Consider the following 22790-nt stretch of genomic DNA (forward strand, 5'->3'; position numbering starts at 1 on the left):
GTAAGTGGACTCTTCCGGGCTTCCGAAAAACCAGTGTGCGTGCGTCCACAGGCTGGAAATTCGTGTCTGATGTTTCCACAAGCGTCTTCTAGATTGAAAATTTCTTGTCTGTTCCACTTTAATACTCAAAGAAACAGAAGCCAACTATCGATAATAATTTCTCATGCTGTTTAGAGAAAAATCCTATTTTCCTGCACTAGAGGAAGACAAGGTTTCCCAAAGGAGCTACCGGTATGGTTTCACTTTCCCATGAAAGGCAGAACCCTTGACCGTGTGCCACAAGTAAGCAGCTCGTAAGGCAGGGAGTCAATAGGAGACCATCTCTCACTTTCCCTAGGCACTGATTTCTTTACTATTTTCTTCTTCCCAGGAAGAAATTAAGTTTGTTTATACAGCACACAGTGCGTACGTATGTATGTACACACACACACACACATACACACACACACACACACACACACACACTGTAAAATAAAGACAGAAGGGAAAAAATAAGATTGTGACATGAATGAGGTAAATAGCCAAAATTCTTGCTTTGAGTCCTGATTAGAGGTGGGTTATGAATGTCCCTGGAGTGAGGCCAGCAGCCCACAAGGCTGCAGGACACGGCACATCCTTGGTTGAGTGGGAGAGTGTGTGTGCCCCTTATGACACTCAGCCTGTTTATCTCCTCACATCCGTTGAGACGATTTTACGAGAAGTTGTAAAGTAGGAGAGATCTACATGAGATCTCTGTCGTGGTTTTCAAGCATGTTTGCATTGGCTTAACAAAATGAGACCCTGGATTGAATCTGGCTGGGGAAACACACATGGTAACAAAATGTAAACTGTGAATTAGATTCGCCTAAGGTCTTTTCAAGTGCATGGGCCCATCCCAGACCCACTCAGACACAGGAATCTAGCAGGAGGACTGCTTAAGCACAGCCTTGGGGTTATTCTCTGTGCGATCCCAGCCTTCCCCTGGAGTTTAGACATCACCATTCTTGTGAGATCTGGAAAGTGGAAATTGGTACCCCAGGTGGCGTGCCCAGTTCTCTGCTTCAGAAACCTCAACAGCACCAAGTTCTGCCAGCCATGGCACACTGCCCACACCATGGCCTGAGGAGCTATGCTGTACTTTCCACTTTGATTAACTAATACTACTAGAAACTTATTTTGGCTCTTATTTTCTTTATAGTGATGAGGAAATCTGTATAGAGGATTGAAACTGAAGTAACTGGGAAGAAAGATGTGCCTCGGTTTATGCAGCAGAAGAGAGCACACACTACAATTATCTGACTTTTGAAGGAAGATCAACTCTGGGACAGTCAGAGGGGAAGCTGCTATTCCCATAGTACTGAAATATCACTCCTTGAAGGGTGACTCTTGGACACGGGGTAGACCAAGGAAGTTTTACTTCCCAAAGCTTTTTTTTTTTTCATACCCAGATCAGCTGCCATCCACCCTCACACTTTACCTTTCTGTGTTTGTAATAGAGGAGACAGCTGTCATGCCTCAGCACAAACCACCTCTTCCTCCAGCCCTTCACAAAGCCCGTGTGAGTCCTCTTGTGCAGGTAGCCACGGCAGGTGGGCCACGGGGTGTTTGGACAGCGGCTGATGTCGGATCCTACCACCATTGTCAAGATGTCTGGACCTAGGAGCATGAATTTGGAAGAGTTCAGAAGCTTAACATTTTATAATATTCTGGAGGGGCAGTGACTACGCAGAGTTAATGGTTGGAGAATCAGTCATAGTTTTTAAAACAGAGAAACAAAATCCTACCATTATATGAAACCGAGTCTCTTAGACACTCAAACCTATGTATTCATGAAGATAATCAGAACTGGACAGCTACCTCTGTTGACTCACATCTCTGTGGTGGAACTGATGTGAGACCCAGGTTTCCTGAACTGTATAAAACTCCTTGGTCAATACCATGACAGTTCTGATGACAGAGTCAAGTCTGTGCAATGTTACTGGTTGTAACATCAAGCCAATTCCTTAAAGGTTAGATTTACTTCCTAAGAAGAAGGGTGTGGACGTATGCTCCGCCCTTCTGCAGCACTCTTATTTGCAACAGTTAGCATCCTTCCTCTAAGTCACTACTTATGTCTCTTGCTAAGACTGTCCCTCATCAAAATCCTTGAGTTCTGGGAGGTCCTAGGTACTGACCCCTTTCTGTTTTCAGGTTAAGTCAGGACTGTACCCTGAGCTTCCAGTTCCTGTCTCTCTTGGAATGCCTTCTTTGCTGGTGGACCTCAGCGACACAGGATTTCTGTAGAGTACAACTTGCAGAAATTGTCTCTGTCCCGTTAATATGAGGTCGCTGCCTGCCCACTGTGCTTTGTTGCTGCCAGCATGGACACCACACACCTACCTTTTGATGCTTTAAGACAGCTCTCTGAATGCCGTGCAGACAGACAGCAACCCTGACACGCTTTGAAGACTGCCAATGGGGTATGACTTCATTTACAATTCCTCTGAGAGGAAGGCCACATCCCTAAAGGAGGACATTTGGCCTTGGCAGCGCTGACTTCATCATGATGTCTGACATTGAGATTACCGATCTGTTTAGAGCTGTCTATGGAAATGGGGGTCAGCGAGGAGACTCATCTTCTATAACTGACAAGCTCCAACCCAGGGGATCATTCCTGGCTGAGCCACATGGCCCTGAAAATAAAGATTTGTCCCAGAAAGGCTGACACAGTCTTAACTTTAGCAGCACGCAAAGTACCTTGGTAATTAAATAACTCGCAGTATGTCAAGATAATTCTTCATTGCCATGTAAATACATTTTAATTTATTGAACTGCCCTTAAGCTCCTGTCAAAAACACATCCAGAAAAATTAGAAGAAATACTGCAGATTGACCAGCAACCCACAAATGTCTTTGTCTTTGGACTACAGTCCCCAAAGAACTGCACTCCTGGACTAATGTGCACAGTTGACACATCTGCCAATTTATTTATGGACTGCTGCAGTGGGCTGGCCCTGAGGTCATTTTCCTCTTGCTTACACAGGCTGCATGTGAGCTTCTCTGATACCGATCAGACTAAGCTTGTGCTTCTGCCTGGTCATAAACATAACTTGGTGCACCATGAAAAATTCTCTCTGGGGCAAGACTGCAGCTGGCCTTGCTGCAGCGTGGTTTTATCATGTGAGAGGAAAGTTTCTCATACCCAGACTGAGGACATGGGCCTGATGCACCGGGAGTTGTTGCGCTCCGAACAGCTGTTGGGAGACAGTGGTTTTATACTCTTTACCACATGCTACTCAGGGCCCAGAGGACTCAGGCTTGGCATTCACAGAAGAGCTTGAATGAGATTTTAGACTTTTAATATTACATTTTGTAAAAAAAAAAAAAAAAAATGATTTCTATAGCCATTGTACTGTATACATTAAAAGAACTAAAATTTTAAGCGTCAACCCTTAAAACCTCCTGTAGTTATTAAGTTTCTAAGCCTAAAGTTACGAGACGTCTTAATTTGGTACACCCCACAGTTAACCTCAGCCAGTGGGTTATTAAACTGCGAGCCTTCGTTCAGCAGGTTCAGCATGAGCCTTGACATTCTGTGTTTGTAACAGGCTCTGAGATGATGTCCAAATACAGTATCAGTTGTGAGTCTCCAAGCATTCCTGCTTCCATGAGCCCTTGCTGCTTGCTCTTTGCCTACTGACTACTGTATTTCTTTATTTCTTCGACTGTGATTTAGTTTCTTTTGGACAAATTTATTTTTAACCCAAACATACATATCTCAGTGAAAAAAAAAAAAGCAAAACAACAACAACAGCAACAACAACAACAAACCAAAAAAACCTAACCCCCCACAAAAAGAAACCCAACAAAATCAAAACCTACAGTTCCTGCACTGCATATTACTTATTCTTATCAATTTCCTGATCGTGGGGATGGAAGTGCACCACTATTGCTTTTTATCCATTGGGCATCTTGCTTGCTTTGAGTACTGGCTGGGATGAAGAATGTCAAAAGATGGCTGTCTACAGCTTGAGGTGAAAGAGTCAACAAAATTGTCAGTTTCATGAGATAAAGGAGTTTTAAAAATCCCATCTTTACCCACCCTAGTGCTTCAGTGACAAAGTCCTTCAAAACAAAAGCTCCCCAGAAAACGCTTCTCCCTTCACATGTTGGCCCATGTTTGGAAGTGGAGAACTCGGTGAGGTTATTTACAGCTACAGGGAAAGGGAAAAATAACTTCTTTTTCTAATTCACACTTTCTCCTTGGCTCACTGTCTTATTATGCCACCAATCTTAAACTGTGGCAGAGTCGCACCTCTGCTGTCAGACAAACTCTACCACCCTCACAAGTGAGGAAGAGAAATGTGCAAGACTTGTTCTGTCCCCGAGGGCTTGCACTGTGTTCAGCAGCTGAGAACCTGGCCTCCAGAGGCACTTGCGTGTTTGATTTTACTAAAGCCTGCACTTAGTAAAACAAAGCCCTGATGGAGCAGAGGCTTGCCCACTCGCTGAGCTTCAGTGTGTTCCTTTACTATCTACTTTGGTGATTAAATCTCCTCTTTGAGTCTGCCAATAGCCAGCCCTATAAAAAGCCAAGGCCACTGTATAAGGGCAACCTAATTACATAAAGGCTCAGCAGAGCGTGATGTTTATACGTGTAATTCTAGCACAGGTGGCTATGGGTAAAATTGAAGGCTGCCCTGGGCTGTCCAATGAGAACTTGTCTCAAAAAAGCAAGCAAGATTACAAAATCCCAAAGGTCCACATACAGATATTGCCATTTTTTACATGACACTGAGTGTCATACAACTAATAATGGCAATTACAAAATTAGAGTTTGTACCCGTGTGTGCCTCCTTTTCAAATGCTACCTTGTTGATATAAGATAACAAAGTAAGGCTTTCAGTCACAGGGCTGTAACTGTTTGGCCAAGTCTGGGCTTAAGAAGAGGATTAAATGGGAGGAAGGGGATGAAAACAAGTCATTATGTATATGTATGGAGTGTCAAGAAGCAAAAACAAAACCAGAAAGACTCTGGCTGGGTCCTGATGCCAGGCTGGTTGTGAAAGATTCAACACAGAGAGTTGATTAAAACTCCAATTGTGGAGGCAGCATCCACGTCCCAGATTTGAAAGAGGTGTGGGTTGAGTCCTGCTCACAGCTAGATTCAGAACGTTCTCTTAAAAGTAACTTGATGTCCACAACTCTGAATTAGTGTCACAATCGTGTATGCTCCTACAAAACCTGCTGTTTCTCAGCAATCCTGTTTGCTTTGCTCAACCTGCTCTCAGCATTATTACCTATATATGTCAGTGCAAGGTTCTAGCTGCAGTTACGTATGGTAGGACCCATTTGAAAGGCATCTTCTGTTGCGGATAAATCAAGGGCAGAGTGGCCGTAATACCACCTAGATCATGCCAGGGGATTTGCTTTGGAGTTGTGGGTTCCTTGCTTTCTTGTTTACTCCTTGTTCAAGTACAATAATTTGTTTAATTTATTTTCTCTTTCGTGATAGGCTTCACAAAATGGATTTGATATAGGAATGTCACCATACTATCTTGTGTATGTCTGTCTTCTTATTTTACATAAGTGATGTCATGGTGTTTTTCTGTATGCCTGATTGCCTCTCTTTCTATCTCCCTTTTGTTTATTCTTGTCTTTTCCAACTTGAAACCATCTTTTAAAAAAATCTACCAGTGATGCTTCCAAGTGATTAGAAATGCAGACTGTGTGTGCATCTCAGCACAGGTTTACACATTCCCCTAGTGATGGTCACCAGGCTGCCTCTAATTCCTTTCTGTCACGTAAAATCCTGCACAAATGACCTTCCTTGTATTTGTCCCTTAAGTAGTTTTTGGGTTTATTGGTCCAGAAGACAACTGCTAGGCCTTAGGATTTATTAGATGTTTCACCAGGAAGTGCAGATTACCCCGTAGACTTCTTGTATCTCAGCCAGTGCACGAGGACTCTCATTGGCTTACCATTATGCCCCTGTCAAACCCAGCGGCTATTCGATGACATTTTAAAAATATATTGAATCTAAAACATCATCTTGTTGACAATTTGCATTTTTTTGATTAGTGGCAAAGCTGATCCATAATTTCTTTTACTGGCATTGATTTTAACTTTAAAATCGAGGTCTGACACAACTGAAGTCCAACTCTCTATATAGAATAATATTTAACGCATAATGTATGAGCCCTTTGTCACAGTTTGATGAACAGTTGAGTAGTTTTTTTTTTGAGCTTTCTAGACTAATCTGTGTTCCTACAAAAGAACCCCATTCTAATATGTTATTATAGTTTGGAATATACCTTCATATCTGGTACAAAATGTTATTTTGCCATCTTGTCCTATTTATGAATAATGTAGCTATTTATTTATTTATTTATTTATTTATTTATTTATTTATTTATTTATTTGGATTTTCGAGACAAGGTTTCTCTGTGTAACAGCCCTGGCTGTCCTGGACTTGCTTTGTAGACCTGGATGGCCTGGAACTCAGAGATTCGCCTGCCTCTGCCTCCCAAGTGCTGGGATTAAAGGCGTGTGACACCTCGCCCGGTTATAATGTAGCCCTTTAAAGACAATTACCTTTTTGCATATTTGTAGGTAAGTTTTCTGAGCTACCCATACATTTTAATTACATTTTATTGTAATATTATTGAAAATTTAGTGTGATTTTTGGAAGAATTAAGATAGTCACATTTTGCCTGTAAATGCATAAAAATAGTGTTTATTTCCAGACATTTAGTCCCTTCCACCATACTGGATTAAGCCTAAGGCCTTGAACACAGAACACACTACTCTACACTGACCTGTATACCTATCCAAGTTCTTTCACAGACGTTGAGAGAATCATAGTTTTCCATAAAGATCTTCATTCTTTGACAGATTAACTCTAAACACTTCGAATTTCTGTTGCTGTAGTTAATCACATGTACTTTCCCCCTCTTTTCTTTTTCTTGTGGTTAGTACAGTATATACTGTTGATTTTTTTAAAAAGTTACATTATTTTTGAGGTTATAAATACATTATTTCTCCCTTCCCTTTCAGTGCTCCAAAGCCTTGCATATACCCCTCTTTGCTCTCTATCATATCCATGGCGTGTGTGTGTGTGTGTGTGTGTGTGTGTGTGTGTGTGTGTGTGTGTGTATACATATATATTCCTAAATATAACTTGATCAGTCTGTTTGGTGTTCCTTGTGTGTATGTTTCCAGGGCTTTCCATACCATACTGGATTACCAACTTTTACAGGAGAACCTAGTTTGATAAATTTTTCTCTTAGCTGTAGGTTTTGGTCAGTTATAATCTTCAATCAGAAAGGCTCTGTATCTTCTCAGAATGTATACTGCTGTTTCTATCGCTTATATTATATTAGCTTGGTCAGGACTTTTGCATGTGAGCTTCTTTAATGGAGTAATGGAGACTATTACTCCACACTATTCTGGAATCTGGTGTTAAAAACATCTGGTTATATTTCAGTTTCCTTAGAGGTAATGCAATATTTCCATCCTGATGCTTAAATAATTTCTTCTTTTTCTTTAACATTTTTAAGTTTCACTATAGATTGCCTGTCTAAGAGTTTTTTACACCCATCTATTTGGTATTATGTAAACATATTCTGATTTCTTTCTGTATTTTTTTCATTAATCTTGGAGGCATCTTGTTTTGTTTCTAATAATCTTTTTCATGGGCAACAGATATAGCTTGGTTGGTAAAGTGTTTTCCATTCAAGCATAAAGACCCAAGTTGATCCCCAGAAGATGTATTTTAAAAGCCATGCATGATGGCTTGTGTTTATAATCCAGCACAGGCAGACACAGGAGACACAGGCAGTGGCCAATACTGGACTCACTGCCGAGTCAGCCTGTGGCCCAGTGATTTTCATGGCACTGAGTCACTGTGTATCACTGGAGAAGGTGGAAAGCACCCTTGGAATGACACCTGAAGCTGATCTCTGGCTTCCACATGCATAAGCACATATCTACCCACATACATGTACATCCCCATAACAAACACATGTATGTGTACGCAATGACACATACACACACCCCAAATTTTCTATTCCATGTATTTACGTATGTTGTCTCAGGCATTCTGTTTTTGTTTTTGTTGATGTTGTTCTTTGGTTTTTTGAGACAGGATTTCTCTGTGTAGCCTTGGCTGACCTGGATTTGCTTTGTAGACTATAGACCAGGCTGGCCTCGAACTCACAGATATCTCTCTGCCTTTGCCTCCCAGAGTGTTGAGATTAAAGGTGTGTGCCACTGTAGCTGGGTGGCATTCTTGATTAAGATAGTTTTATGTTATTCTTTTGGTTTTGTCCTTTGCTTTAACTGTTTTTTTTTTTTTTTAATGCCTGCCTGACTCTCTTTCTTCCCTCTCTCCCTCCTTCTCTCCTTCTCTTCCTCACTTTCTTCCTCCCTTTCTCTGTTTCTTACTGACACTTTCTGTGAGGGTTTATATACTAGCTTGAACCACCTAAGTACTTTGCATTTATTTTATTATTCCGTTCACATCCTACTTTTTCAACATTTGCCTTTTTCATACTTAGCACTATCTATGACTCTTCCTGTTTCCCATCCTATATATGTCCTCCTTGACCAATTAAATGATGTGTGTTGATTTTATTTTTAAATTTCAATGTCTGTTCTCTTAGATGTATTCATTCTACCTTGCTTATTACAGATTGTTGATATGTCAATATCCTTTCCCTGCTCTGCTTCTCAGATTCTTATTTATTTTTTTTACTAGATAATACCTACTGTTTTGGGATTATTAAAAAATACTTTGGAAACTATGCACTAGAGGAAGTTTAAATCTGCAACCCTCTCTTGTACGCCCTACTCCCACTCCTGTGAGTATGGTGGTGAACTTTAGGACAACATACCTCGCGGGCTGCTATTTCAGTCCAATTGCTGTGTTTATCTTGTTTGCTTTCATGGTGGGTGACCAAGACTCCCAGAGACTCTCCTGATTATCCCATCAGAGATGTTGCTGTTTCTGAGTTAAAAGCTGTGCTACAGTCAGTCACCCCTAAGTACGTGCAGAAGATCATATGTGAATGCGCAATGACCTATGCTTCCACCCAGGTGGATGCATCTCGCTGACTGTCCATAGCAGGTGCTGCCAGCTTTCTGGTATTTAGTGGTATTGAGGCAGAACAAGGTTTGCCAGGAGCACCCGAATGATAAAATGATAATAATCACCTCCCCCGCCCATTCCTCACAGGAGATACTGAGCCCTCTTCTGCTGTTTAATGTAATTCTCACAGCCGCAACAAATACAAGCATGGCACCATCTTCGCCTTTCTCTTTCTGAATTCTTCTTTAACGTCCCAGATCCACAATTTACCTCCTGCCTCAAGGGTGTGTCTAGTGTTGAACTGAAGTGCTGCTAAAGACAGGGGGTCATCGTCTTTTTTTAAAGAGAAGGAAGTTAAGGTGGAACCCAGATTATAACCTAGCGTGTAACCCATTCTTCCAAGTAACTCTCAGAAACAAGCAGCTCAAGCTAGGATGTTGAGGTCACTTTTCTCCCTACTGTCAAAATCAGTAGACAAAATTTCAGCATTTTTTCTGAAGCCAGAAACTCCTCGATTCAAGTTTTAGAGATGGTCTCTGTTTTCCTTTAGCTTCCAGGAAGGGTTACGTATTATAAACAACATTAAGCTTGTTGGAGCAAAATAACACTATGAGTAAAAGTATTACTAAAGGTTTATTTTCCCAAAAATGAAATTACAAGGAATTATCTTCAAGAACAGCTAAGGACAAAATTAACGGATAACATTGCCTTACTGTCTTATGCTATCAAGTTCGTGTGATCAGGATCATAAATCCTGCCAAGCTGTGCTTCACAAAGGATAAACATCAGGCTAAGACCTACAAGAGTAGTTGCACGTGCTAACTGATAATGATCTTGCATTCCTGGGATACTCAGCACACATCTTACAGAACAATAAAACATCAAGCCAAATTCTACCTGGAAACCATTCAGAATACAGACGTACAATGCATTTGTAGATGGTTTTCAAATGTTAGTCTGCACTCAAGAACTTTTGGCTCTCGCTAACCCCAAAGCACAAAAGAAGGCAAGTGACACACACTTACAAGGGCACTTGTGGTCCATTCCACAGGCACATTTTAAATAGCATTATCAGTGCCTAATAATGCTTCAGGAGCATCCCAAACATCCAGGGATCCAGGAATAAGATACCTAGCATCCAGGGATCCAGGAATAAGATACCTAGCATCCAGGGATCCAGGAATAAGATATACCTAGCATCCAGGGATCCAGGAATAAGATATACCTAGCATCCAGGGATCCAGGAATATGATACCTAGCATCCAGGGATCCAGGAATAAGATATACCTAGCATCCAGGGATCCAGGAATAAGATATACCTAGCATCCAGGGATCCAGGAATAAGATACCTAGCATCCAGGGATCCAGGAATAAGATATACCTAGCATCCAGGGATCCAGGAATAAGATACTTAGCATCCAGGGATCCAGGAATAAGATACTTAGCATCCAGGGATCCAGGAATAAGATACCTAGCATCCAGGGATCCAGGAATAAGATACCTAGCATCCAGGGATCCAGGAATAAGATACCACATCAAATAATCCCATGATGGAACACATTTTCTAGTTGAATGTATTTATCCATGAGATTTAAGGACTTATAAAATAGTGCCAAAGAAAGTTATTTTTCAGAGAGATCAAGGGCATTAATCTGCCCACAGTTTGTTGTAAATGGATGGAAGGGTGCAGGGGACACATTCTCCCTACTCCTGTCGTAGTTCCATCTGTGTTGGAACTGCTTGACACCCAGGCCTCAAGTGGTCCAAAGAAAATCTCTCTGTCTGTGTTTGTCTCTGTCTAACACACACACACACACCCACACACACACCACACACACACACACAACACACACACACACACACCCCGCATACTAAAACCCTGAGTTGTTTTTTTTTTTTTAACTTTGCAAAGAAATGTAAAAACAAATGGAAGGAATGTATATAAAAAAGAAATAAAATGAGGTGGTAAATGGATTCATATGATGAAGATGTCTCTTTTTTTAAATTAAAGAAGTGTTTTGGTAGTAGAGTATAGTTTGTTTACTGACATTTTCAGTGGACAACGATCAGTACAAAGTATGCACAGTTTAGAAGAGAAATGTAATTACTTGGATAAAACATCATGCTGCTAAAGGCATCCCCTCTGTATCTGCCACCTTCTCCTATTAGAACTTCCCGTGTATTGAGCTCTCAGCCTTTCCAGTGAACTCTGGAGCCTGTAAGTGGGCCACCTACCTTTCTTTGCAAGGTGCACAGCTTCTGCATGCTCAACACTGGTGACCTCAGTGCCGTTGACAGACAGCACCACGTCTCCGATCTGAAGTCCAGCTTCCTCAGCAGCACTGTCTGTAAGTAGACAGATGACAACAGTCTCCTTGACAGAGGGTCCCAAATTGAGTATCCTGCTGTTTGTACTTACAAAAAGACTCTTTTTTTTTCTACAGAGCCTTTCTGTCCAACTTTAGACAATTGCCTATGTCATTAATAAGAAAGAAAATGCTCTCCTCACAGCCTCCCTTTCATTTCCAGGACTTAAACATTCAGCCAGGCATTTGAGAGGCTCCTTTGCAATACAATGCCAGAGCTGCTCTGAAACTCAATCTATTCATCTGCAAGAAGGTTGAACTACTGGTTCTCATTCCCCATTGCTGCTAGGTCTCTTTGTAACCCTGAGAAAATCACTTAACCTCAATATCGTCATCTGTAAGAAGGGGGCTGGGGGCAGAGCCTCGCTGCAGGACTGTTCAGGGAACAAGTAATTGAAATACTTATGAAGTTGTGGCAAAAACAGACCTTGGAGTAGTTCGGGAGGGGGTGAGAAAAGAAAGAGTGCCAGGGATGTTTTTTCCCTTGCATTGTTTGGGCTCCTCTCTGAGTCTTTTCACATAGGAAACTGAGCATTAGCCTCAGCTTTTGGGCACTGGACTGTGGAAGACTGGCGGCCCATAGATTTCTATCACTTTCACTTATGCAACAAATCTTATAATTTAAAAATATATAAATGTAAAAAAATAGAAAAACAGTTTAAAATCAATATACTATTTTAAGATTAATTCACTCCTTAAGACATGGTCTCCTGCAGATTTGACCAAAATTCTTCCTACAGTAAATAAGTTTAATCCTATTTTTTCTCTCTTCATTCAGTTAAAACCCATTTCTTCCCTCTTTGATGTGAGTGCTGAGTACATTGTGTTGTTCCTCACCTCACAGAGAAATATGAGCAGTAGCACGTTTTTAATATGTACAATGCCACTGACCTCTTCAAAGAATATTCCTTTTAAATATTATCTTTCCATTTTAGTTTCATTTTATTATTTCATTTTATGCATATGTGTGTGTTTTGTCTACATGGATATCTGTGTGCCAAGTGGATGTCTGACCAGAAGAGGGAGTCAGATCCCCTGAAACTGGAGTTACAGATGGTCAGGAGCCGCCATGTGAGTGCTGGGAATCAAACCAGTATTGTTTGTAAGAGCCTTCCTCTCACTTAGGCATTGAGCCATCTCTCTAGCCACAAAGAAACAATGTTAATTTATGGGCTTTTTGTTTTTGGTTCTTTGAGACAGGACTTCTCTGTGTAACCCTGCCTGTTGTGGAACTCCCTCTGTAGAGCAAGCTGACCTCAAACTCACAGAGGTCTGCCTGCTCCTGCCTCTATAGTGCTGAGATTTAAGGCATGAGCCACAGTGCCTGGTCAATAATGTTTATTTTATAATGTGACTCAGTTGCCAAGGGCAACATGATTAATAAGCCATGGCTCATTCAATACAGAAAGGGATAAAAAATAATCTTTGATAATCCCATTTGTTTATGTACTCCTCTGCTTATAGTATGTATATTCCATCTCATTAAATAGTTGATCATTTGAATCAATTTCAATGAATACATTGCTCCATTGTTTTAAAAGGCTCAGAAAATTTGCTTATAACATTGCAAAACAGCAACAAAGATGCAGTGCAATTTCTTATTATTTTCTGCATTTTCCATAGTATCAACTATTGTCTTACTGGTTAACAGTCATTCAACAAATACATATCAAATGAATACATGTACCACTACAAATTATATGCTACAGTTCTTTTTGTCAAGGACCTTCAATTCTACTGATTAAGAAAAGAGACACATAACAGAAAAGAATATTACATTTGTAGAAGAGCAAGTGTCAGATAGAAAACAAATTACAAAGACACCATGTATTGTGATTTTGGAAAAAAGAATTCTCACTCCTATTTACAGTGATTATAAAATTACTTCCAGAAAAAGGATAATCTGCTCTGATGTTAATGGATAAGTGACTTATGCTTCATGGTGACTATCAAGGAGGACAGAGTAGGGGAGACTGCTAGTTTTATATAAACCTAACTCCTCTGATGGCTGGGTTCACAGTTGGTCAATCTTTCTCAGAATCCTTTGCAGCTGAGCATGCGCCATGAGAAAGGCCTAGCCACTGGACTAGGAGCAGAAGTGGCACTCCATTTCTAGGCCTAGGCACTAAACACACAAGAAGGCTACCTGTTGTGACTCCCTTTTTCCTTTGTTGAGAAGGTGCAGGTGACTTCTGGGCCCCAGGGGATGATAGAGTCATGAGGAAAAACGGAGCCCAGATGATGCTACATTATATGTTTCCAGTCAACTATTTCCAACCACCCAAGACCATCCACGTTAGATTACTACCATGCTTAATTGCCTTTTGTTTTGTTCACCTTGAGTTGTGTGTGTCCTTTTGTTGCCAAAATTAGCATAATTTCAAAACAAACACCAGCACACCAAAAAATGGGAAGTATTCTGGGCAAAATTAGTCAGACAACGTTGTGGCTCAGGTGAGCTGGCACAGAGGCAGGCTGTGGGCCGATGGGCATTGACTTTGGTGATAACATAAGAGAGACAGCCAAAGGTGAAGGGCATTATAGGTGAAGATGCAGCCTTTGTACGTATGGGATCCTCTGACTTTAGGGAGATATTAAATATTGCAAACCTTGTACACGTTTTATACTTCAGGCTTTAGGACGATTAATTTAGAATAGAGATAGGGTAAGTTAAACAGATTGGCGTGGATATTATTAGTAGAATTTATACAAGCCTGTAACATGATGCTAGAGATTAGGGGATGCAACAATCTGTCATATGACCTGGAATGTTTTGCTGCACTCATGTGGATACCTGTCTGTCTAGCCTCAGTGACCCATAAACGTCTCACCAGCAAGTAAAACTTTTCAGTTTTTATCATGGTATTTTCTATACTCATAATAAGTTCTGATATATGGAAGGAAAATTTAAAACATTGGTTAAATATGTGTTTGATTTTAGATACACTAAGAACTATGGGGCATATAATTTAAAATGTTCTTTGGGATGAGTGAAAAATATATTTGGGGATGGATGGGAAAGCTCAGTGGTAGCATGATTATTCAGCATGAGTGGGGCCTAGGCCTCAGCACAGACAGAATGAGAGAGGATTTGAAGCATAGGTATTAAGGTAGAACCAAGAAGTAGATTCATAATTCAGACAATGTAGGGGAGAGAAATACAGAGCACTGAAGAGAGATAATTTAAAAATAATCACTATTAGTAAGAGAGAGAAAGGGACTGGACTCTAGAAATATAAAGTCAATAGAGACCACAATGAAGACAGGGCTTAGCCTGTAAAGCACAGCATGCAGAGCTGAGGTTGGATACCCAGCATCTGCGTAAAAAGCTAGGCATGGCAGTGGACAAGAGTAAGCTCAGTGTCAGGAACAGAGAAACAAGAAGGATCCCAGGGGCTTCCAGTCAGGATGTCTCTCCAAAATGCTGAACTCAAGGTTTAGTGAGAGACTTGTCTCAAAAAGTAAAGTGGAAAGCAAAGAAAGAAGGTGTGTGATGTTGACTCTGGCTTCTACACTCATGAACACGTATGTGCTTGTGCAATTACACCCATACATACATGCACATGGACACATATGGATACACCGAGAGGGGAGAGAGACAGGGAGAGAGAGAGAGAGAGAGAGAGAGAGAGAGAGAGACAGACAAACAGACAGGCCGACAGACCGACAGACAGAGACAGACAGAGAGAAGCATAAGACAGAGAAGACAGAAGGAAAAAAACTCAAGGTGAAGAGAATATCAACAGGTCTATATTAAGGCCATAAAAGCAACTATAGTAATGTCATAATTAATCTTAGTCTGTTCAATACATTAAGAAAAAATGAGGACTCCTTTCAGGAAAACAAGAGAAGTAGAAGGAATTGGAGCATTTGTACTAATCAATATGTTAAATGATTCACTAGGTAGGTCAATAAACACTACAGAACCTAAAACAAAGTGCATGGTTAATAGTAGGTTTTCTAAGTAAAATTTGCTTTAAAATAATTTTTAAAGACTCTATCACTATGATGAGGGTTCTATTTTGGTTATACAATTTGATGTTCTAACCGTAGCTTTGCATTGGTGTTCTGAATCCTTTCTATTCTTGGCAGTACTCATTATCTGGCCTTTGATTGTAAGTTCTTGTGAGCAAAATTAGTAAGTCTGTGTTTTTCCTTCTTCTGATGAGTGCTGATGCTGAATGCTGTTAGTTTATTGATTATTTGTTTATCTTCATCAGGAAATAGCTACATACATTTTAAATTGTGCTTATTATTGGTTGTGATACCAAGTGTAACCATTCCTGGTAGGGGATTATTCTGGATCCCCTCTCTTGTTTTTTCCAAGTTTTAAAATGATAATTTATGCACATTACATGCCAACTGTAATCCTTTTGCTCTACTCCTATTTTCCTGTTCCCACCCTCCCTCCCTCTTCTGCCCTATTCTCTTGCCCTACACCTCTCACAGGTGGGGTCCTCCTATCTGACCACAGCCTATGAGGTCTCATCTGGATGACCTGCATCCCCTTCCTCTGTGCCAAGGGGCAGTGATCAAATAGCGGGCACCAGAGTTCCCTGCTCCTTGCTTCCCACATAAAGAATGAGATGTCAATTGGCTATTATATCCCCACTCTTATGGCTGGTTCTTAGAACTGCTTTTAAAAAAAAACATATACATTTATTTTGTTACACACAAATAAAACAAACTACATACAACAGGGAAAACCATGAGACAATCATGAGTTATATAAATGTTACATTCATAGGGATTTGGCTATTTGTTTTTTTTTTTTATTTTTATCATACTTGAAGTAAACATCTTTCCTGTCTTGTTGGATCTAAATTTCTGAATGAAAATCAATATCTATTCTATCTCATCTCTATTAACTTACATCCTTTATCTTGATCTAAAAAGATCTTATCCCCTAACCAACTAAACTTGATTATAAGACTAAACTATTTGGTTAATTGTAAATAGTGGGTCCTGGCTGTGGTACTCTGGACCGTCATGCATCTTACAAGATCTGCTCTATCCACTAATGATGCTGTAGTCTCAAGACAAGGGCTTCATGGAAGAGAAAGGTAGTTCAAGGTGACTTGATAATACACCTTTCCAAGGCTTGCCCTGTTTGAGGCTTGTCTTGGTACAGAAGTAGTCAACAAAATTTTCTAAGGAAGGTATGAGGTAGTAGGAAAACAGGACTATGATTTCCTTAAATTATAGCACCCTACAAATAGATATACTTCTAAGTTTATTAGGAAAAGCTAAATAAGAAGTTACCTCATGCTTTCATGCATATTTACATGTAATGAAGAGTCTAAAAAAAATCTTCTACTTAAAAAAGAGCACGTACTTTTCCCTTTGAAGTTTGTGCTTTACCAGTAGCATTTTAAATTCTGGGGCTTCAAAGAGACAGGCTGTGTTCACCATTTCCTCCCTTGCGTACCCTGCCTTAAATGTATAGTTTTCTTCCGAAGTCTGCTTGCTACCAAAGTTGAAACATCTGTTTCTTTTGTTTATGCCAACAGATCTCACAGGCACTCCGGCTTTCACAGAAGCCGCGCATGCAGATGCCAGCCGGGTGTGGGCAATTAGTTGTGTAAGTGCCAAGCAAGCTCACACTCTGTATACTTATGGATAATCATTTCCACCCCACCTACAGGTCTCTTCTCTTTATCTTCTTTATCTTTAGTGTGTAATTAAGCCTCTCTACTGCATTCAGAACAGTGTTTTGTAGTATGAATAAGATTCTCAGAAAGGCTGAAAATATGTGTAATTTTAAAGTCCCTCAACCCCTCATTTAGTAGATTTGAGTCGACAATGGATTTGAGAGGGATTCTCAGCACTGAGAAACGCATTTAAGGAAAAATGAGAGAAGGACACTCAACAGCGCCGTGAATCCCTGCCAGGGTGGCACTTTCTTGTGTTGAATAAAATCCTGGGTTAACTATGTATTGTAGCATCTCTGTGACAGAAAAGACACTTCAGCTTTCTTATTGCAAAACACCCCAGGGCCCACTAAATTAAAAGTTCCCCGCAGAGCATACTGCTATCGTTTGTTTTGTATTAGAATGACAAAGATACAGTTAACCATTGCAACTGAATAGTTAAAAAGATATCAGAAATGAACTCTGTGATGGTGGATTTTCATGATTGGAGACACACCTCTGGGCTTTAGGTGAATGTATGTGGTAAGAGTCTGTCCATTGGTTTGGGTCTTTATTGAATAGAAAGGAGAAGAGAGAGGAGAGGAGAGTGAGAAAGAGAGAGAGAGAGAGAGAGAGAGAGAGAGAGAGAGAGAGAGAGAGAGAGACAGACAGACAGACACAGAGGCAGAGAGACAGAGACAGAGAGAAGAGAGGCACAGCTAAGCACCAACTGTCATCTCTCATTGCTTCCTTTTCTGCCCAGAAATGAGGAGCCCTAGTCTCATATTTCTGTCACAATGGCCATTGTCATACCTTCCCAGCCACTTCTTCCTGTATCATGCCTTCCCTGCTATTGTGGTTTGTATCATGGCCATTTCTATCACTATGGCCTCTATAATGCCTTCCCTGCCACCGTGCCCTGTATCATACCTTCCTTGCCACCATAACCTGTATCATGACTTCCCTGTCACCATGTCCTGTATCATGACTTCCCTGTCACCATGTCCTGTATCATGACTTCCCTGTCACCATAACCTGTATCATGACTTCCCTGTCACCATAACCTATATCATGACTTCCCTGCCACCATGGCCTGGATCTTGCCTTCCCTGCCACCTAACTAAAATCTGACAAGTTTTTGCCATGCCCATGTTTTGTATCTGTATACTAAATTCTAGAACAATGACTTAGACATAACCTTCATTATGAGTAACAATTAAGGCTTTGAGTTAAGGAGTAGGTTCAATCATCTAGCTTGTGTTCTATCCAAACCACTATGAATGTAACATTTATAAAACTCATGACTGTCACATAGTTCTCCCTGCTGTATGTAGTTTGTTTTATACATGTGTAATAAAATAAATGTATTGAAAAAGAATAATCTCTAGCAGGAGAAAGCAGCACTGAGCTCAAACCATCTTATATTATGAGGTAGATTGGGAAGGAGAACCAGTAATGTAATGACTGATGGTGCCGCTGTAAGGAGCACTTGTCACACATTCGTGAGAAGCAGAGTGCAGACTCCAGCACCCTCACAACAAGCCTGGCATCCTGCATATGTCTGTAACTCCAGTTCCAATGGGGGTAGAAAAATAAGGATCTCTGCAGCTGGCTGGCTTCATCTTACCCAAGAAAACATGAACCTTGGGTTCTGCAAGAAACAAATGGGCCAAGACAATAGACAAGGACACCCATACCTTATTCCGGCCTGTGTATTGTACACAAACTTGCACCAGCACACATGCATGTACATATGCTCACACAGACATAGAGACATACATATAAATTAAATCTTTAAACTAATTTGTAATAATATTTATGTCTAAAATTTTTTTCTTTCCAAGTAGCAAAACAATTTAAATAAGTAAATTGTTTTCTTTAAAAAGATTTGAGGATAGAAAATATAAATATCTGTGCAAAACACCTTCTCAACAAAATATGATATAAGCACTCATGTCAATTATAACCTTCCCTTTTCAACTGGTCATATGTTCATCTGGTGTTTGTAAACTCTCTTCTACTACCCACTCTGTGTTTCCACCACCCTCAGCAAGCATTTCAGCAGTTTTGGTTCTTTTTCTGGAGAAGTGCTGAAGGATCTGTGCACATTGTCATCTTTTCTGGATGAGGCTATTGTAGTTTTTCATTGTCTTTAATCACAGGACAAGATGACACAAAAAGATGCCCTAAACTATCTCCTGTACCCAGTAATAACCTTTCTTACCTCCATTATGGAGAAGAAATCCAATTCTGTCCCAGTGACCAGGATCAATCATTGCTTCCCTCCACCAATACTACTATTATTTTCTTAGCCTGTTGGCTCAAGGGCATCAGAAGCCCAAACTGGCAAGTGGGAAGTCTGAGCTGTCAGTTCAATGGGACGTTTGTTGTATTTCCTGGCAGAAGTGCTTTCCCATCTGGAACTAAAACTTCTAGTCTAGCCGAGCTTAAGGTCACAGGGAGAGGAAGCAAACTTCTTCCTAGTGGGTCACCAGGAGCAATAGTGAGTGGAACTGTTCACTTTTCCATCCCTTGATTCCTGGACCAGTGGTTACTGGCTGTGAGAAAAACTGTACCATAAAATGGATGCTGATTCAAAGCATATGCCACCTTCTGGAGAACCCTGCCCCCACCCTCCAAGCTGCTGCCACCGAATTGGCACTGTAACTGTGTCTGTAAAAGCCATTTCTTTATATTGGGCCAGCTGCTTCAAGATAGTGGGAGACATGTTAGGACCAGTGGACTCCATGATCCCACATTTCTGACTATGCAGTGACTTCCTTGGTCAGAAGCAATACTGTGTAAAATACCATGACGGTGGATAAGGCATTCTGTAGGTCCCCAGATGGTAGTTTGGGCATAAGCATTACATGCCCAACAACAAGTATTGTCATATCCATGAAGGAAATGGTCATCCTACCACCAGGTCACTGGCTGGTTACCTGGTGCCATATCTGAGGCTCAATTTTGTTCTCTGATGTGGACATATCTGTCACTTAGCAGCAGTTGAAGCCATGTTAACTTTGGCAGTGGCAATATATTTTGTTGAGCCCATGCATAACCTCAACCTCTACCACAACGCCACTTTGTTCATGGCCCCATTGGGCTGGGCAGTGACAGGGAAGCCTGGGGAAAGAGTCTGACTGTTCACAGAACATGTCATCTATCTACTTGACTACTTAAGTCTTTTTCTGCTGAAGTCACATTTTAATGAGCATTTACATGGGACACAAGTTATCTTCACATCCTTTGGAGAGCTCAGACCTATCTACATACTCCTTTTCCAGATGTCTTTCTCACCAGTTTCCCAATCATGCTCTTTCCAAGTCCCTGACTATTGCCTACAGACAATGAATCAGTGAACAATCATACATCTGGCCATTTTTCCTTTCAAACAAAATGTATGATCATATGAACTGCCCAATGGTCTGCCCACTGTGAAATTTGCATTTGCTGCCATCTCTCAGGGTTTTCCCAGAAAGGAGTTGTAATTTTGCAGCTGTCCACTTCTGGATAAAGCCTGCTTAATGTGCAGAACCATAAATAAACCTGGTTCTCATCATTTTTCCCTCAGTCACTAGGTCATAGAGAGCACCCAATAAAGTTATATGTGCATGCTCGGCTGCAGATGGCATTGTAACAGGAGTGGAAACTATAGGCATTTGGGCAACTGTTTCATGTAATTTGTTTATGCCTTCAGGACATGCTCAGGCTCAATCACATATACAGTAATTCCATTTGATAATTGATTGCTTATGTGCCCATACTACTTTATGACTTGGTGGGTCAGACAACACCCAGGTTATGACAGGCAGCCCATGTTGATTACTAACTTGGTGGCTCACTGTCAAATGATCAATTTCCACTAAGGCCCAATAGCTAGCAAGCTGAGAGTTCTCTCTCAAAAGAAAAATAGTTGTCTGCAGGTGATGGTGGAGCCTTTCCCCCAAATCCCATATGTCTTACCTGTGTCTCATCCATAGGGCCTGCCAAAGGTTCCCAACAGCATCCCTATCTGCCACTGCTACTTCAAGTACCATTGGGTCTGCTGGGTCATATGGTCCAAGTGGTAGAGCAACTGTAGAGCAGCCTGGACCCATTGAAGAGCCTTTTGTTGTTCTATGTTCCACTCAGAGCTAGCATCTTTTCAAGTAACTTGATATATGGGACAGAATAACACAACCCAGAGATGAAAAATGTGCTGTCTCCAGAACCCAAATAGGCCCACAAAGTGTTGTGATTCATTCTTGGTGGTGGGACGGGCCATATGCAATAAGTTATTCTTCATCCTAGAAGGAATATCCATGCATGTCCACACCACCAGAGTTTTAAAAAATTCACTGAGGCAGAAGACCTTTGATTCTTGGCTGGATTTCTCTGATACACATATGTCTTATCAACAAGTTACCAAAGTGTGTAAAAGTATCTTTATTTGCCTAATGCAGTTGTGTCTCTGAGGCTTACTGTCTCCATCTGTTAACCTAAGCCTAGTCCTGGAAGCTTCTAGCCTCCATACAATCTAATCTGGGTCTAGAATTTTTATAGCCTCTGAGACATACTAATTAATAAGCTTACCGTTTTTGTTCTTTCTGAACTCTGGCTGGCTGGTTCAACTCAGCTGTTCTGGCTCAAAACTCCTCTCCAAACTGACTGATTCAATCTGGCTTCTCTCAGCTTCCAACTTTTTGCTCTACTTGGCCTCAAACTAACTAGAACCCTGTTCTAATCTTCTGGCTCCTTCTTCTACTCTGGCTCATCTGTCTTCACTTGTGTCTAGCATGTTCTCTCTACAACCTGTCTCTATAAAATTCTCCTAGTAAAACTGGCTCCTTTCTCTATCTCTCTGTGCTGCTCTCTGGCTTCAACTGCCTCTGCAGACCTGCACTGAACTCAGGAATGAACTCCAATCTGCCTGCTTTATTCTACTACTTCACTTTACCTTCATTGTTTAAGATTAAAAGTGTGTACTAAGAGCAGGTCTGTATTCTAGCCAGAGTAGCCATTTTGGTAGATTAAATTTCTTCTACAAAAGTGTTTATACCTGTGATCTTTTGTTCCACAAAATATCACAATGATGATCCAGATGATTAAGATCTCTTTGAACTAAGTTATGACAGAGGCTAGGGAGTTAATATATCCTTGAGGTAAAACTGTGAAAGTTACTCTGGCCTTGCCAACTGAAAGCAAATTGCTTCTGGTGGTCCTTATGGACAGGTTCCAAGGAAAGGATATTTGCTAGATCAATAGCTATATATCATGTACCAGGAGATGTGTTAATCTTCTCAAGTAAGGATACCACATCTGGTACAGCAGCTGCAACTGGGGTCACTAACTTATTGAGTTTCTAATAGTTGTCCGTCATTTTCCAAGATCCATCTGTCTTCTGCTAGGACCAAATAGGAGAATTAAATGAAAATGTGGTGGGAACCACTACTCTTCCATCTTTCAAGGTCTCCATGTTGGCACTATCTTCTGCAGTTCCTCCAGAGATGAGATACTGTTTTTGATTCATTAGTTTCTTTAGCAGAGGCAATTCTAAAAACACTCCTTTAGCCTTTCCAAACACAGTAGTCCTCTCTCTACAGGTCAAGAAACCAATATAAGAGTTCTATCAATTCCAAGTATATCTATCCCAATTATACATTCTGGAAATGGGGAAATAACTACAGGGCAAGTTTGTGGACCCACTGGATCTACTGTTGTTTGGGCTTCAGTCAAAACTTCTTTAGTCACCAGAACTCCATAAGCC

At 40.8% G+C, this 22790-nt stretch overlaps 1 protein-coding gene across 1 annotated transcript in view; it reads right to left on the reverse strand.

Moving 5' to 3' along the window:
- Positions 1-22790, reverse strand: part of LOC127196101 (uncharacterized) — a 100524-nt gene that overhangs the window by 48423 nt on the left and 29311 nt on the right. Inside the window, exons 6-7 of the mRNA XM_051153683.1 lie at positions 11281-11391; positions 1457-1635 (exon numbers count right to left, since the gene is read on the reverse strand). Of these exons, the coding sequence (XP_051009640.1) occupies positions 1457-1635; positions 11281-11391 (290 nt within the window). The remainder of the gene's footprint in view (positions 1-1456; positions 1636-11280; positions 11392-22790) is intronic.

Source organism: Acomys russatus, chromosome 12 (genome assembly GCF_903995435.1).
Source record: "Acomys russatus chromosome 12, mAcoRus1.1, whole genome shotgun sequence".
Classification (NCBI taxonomy): domain Eukaryota; kingdom Metazoa; phylum Chordata; class Mammalia; order Rodentia; family Muridae; genus Acomys; species Acomys russatus.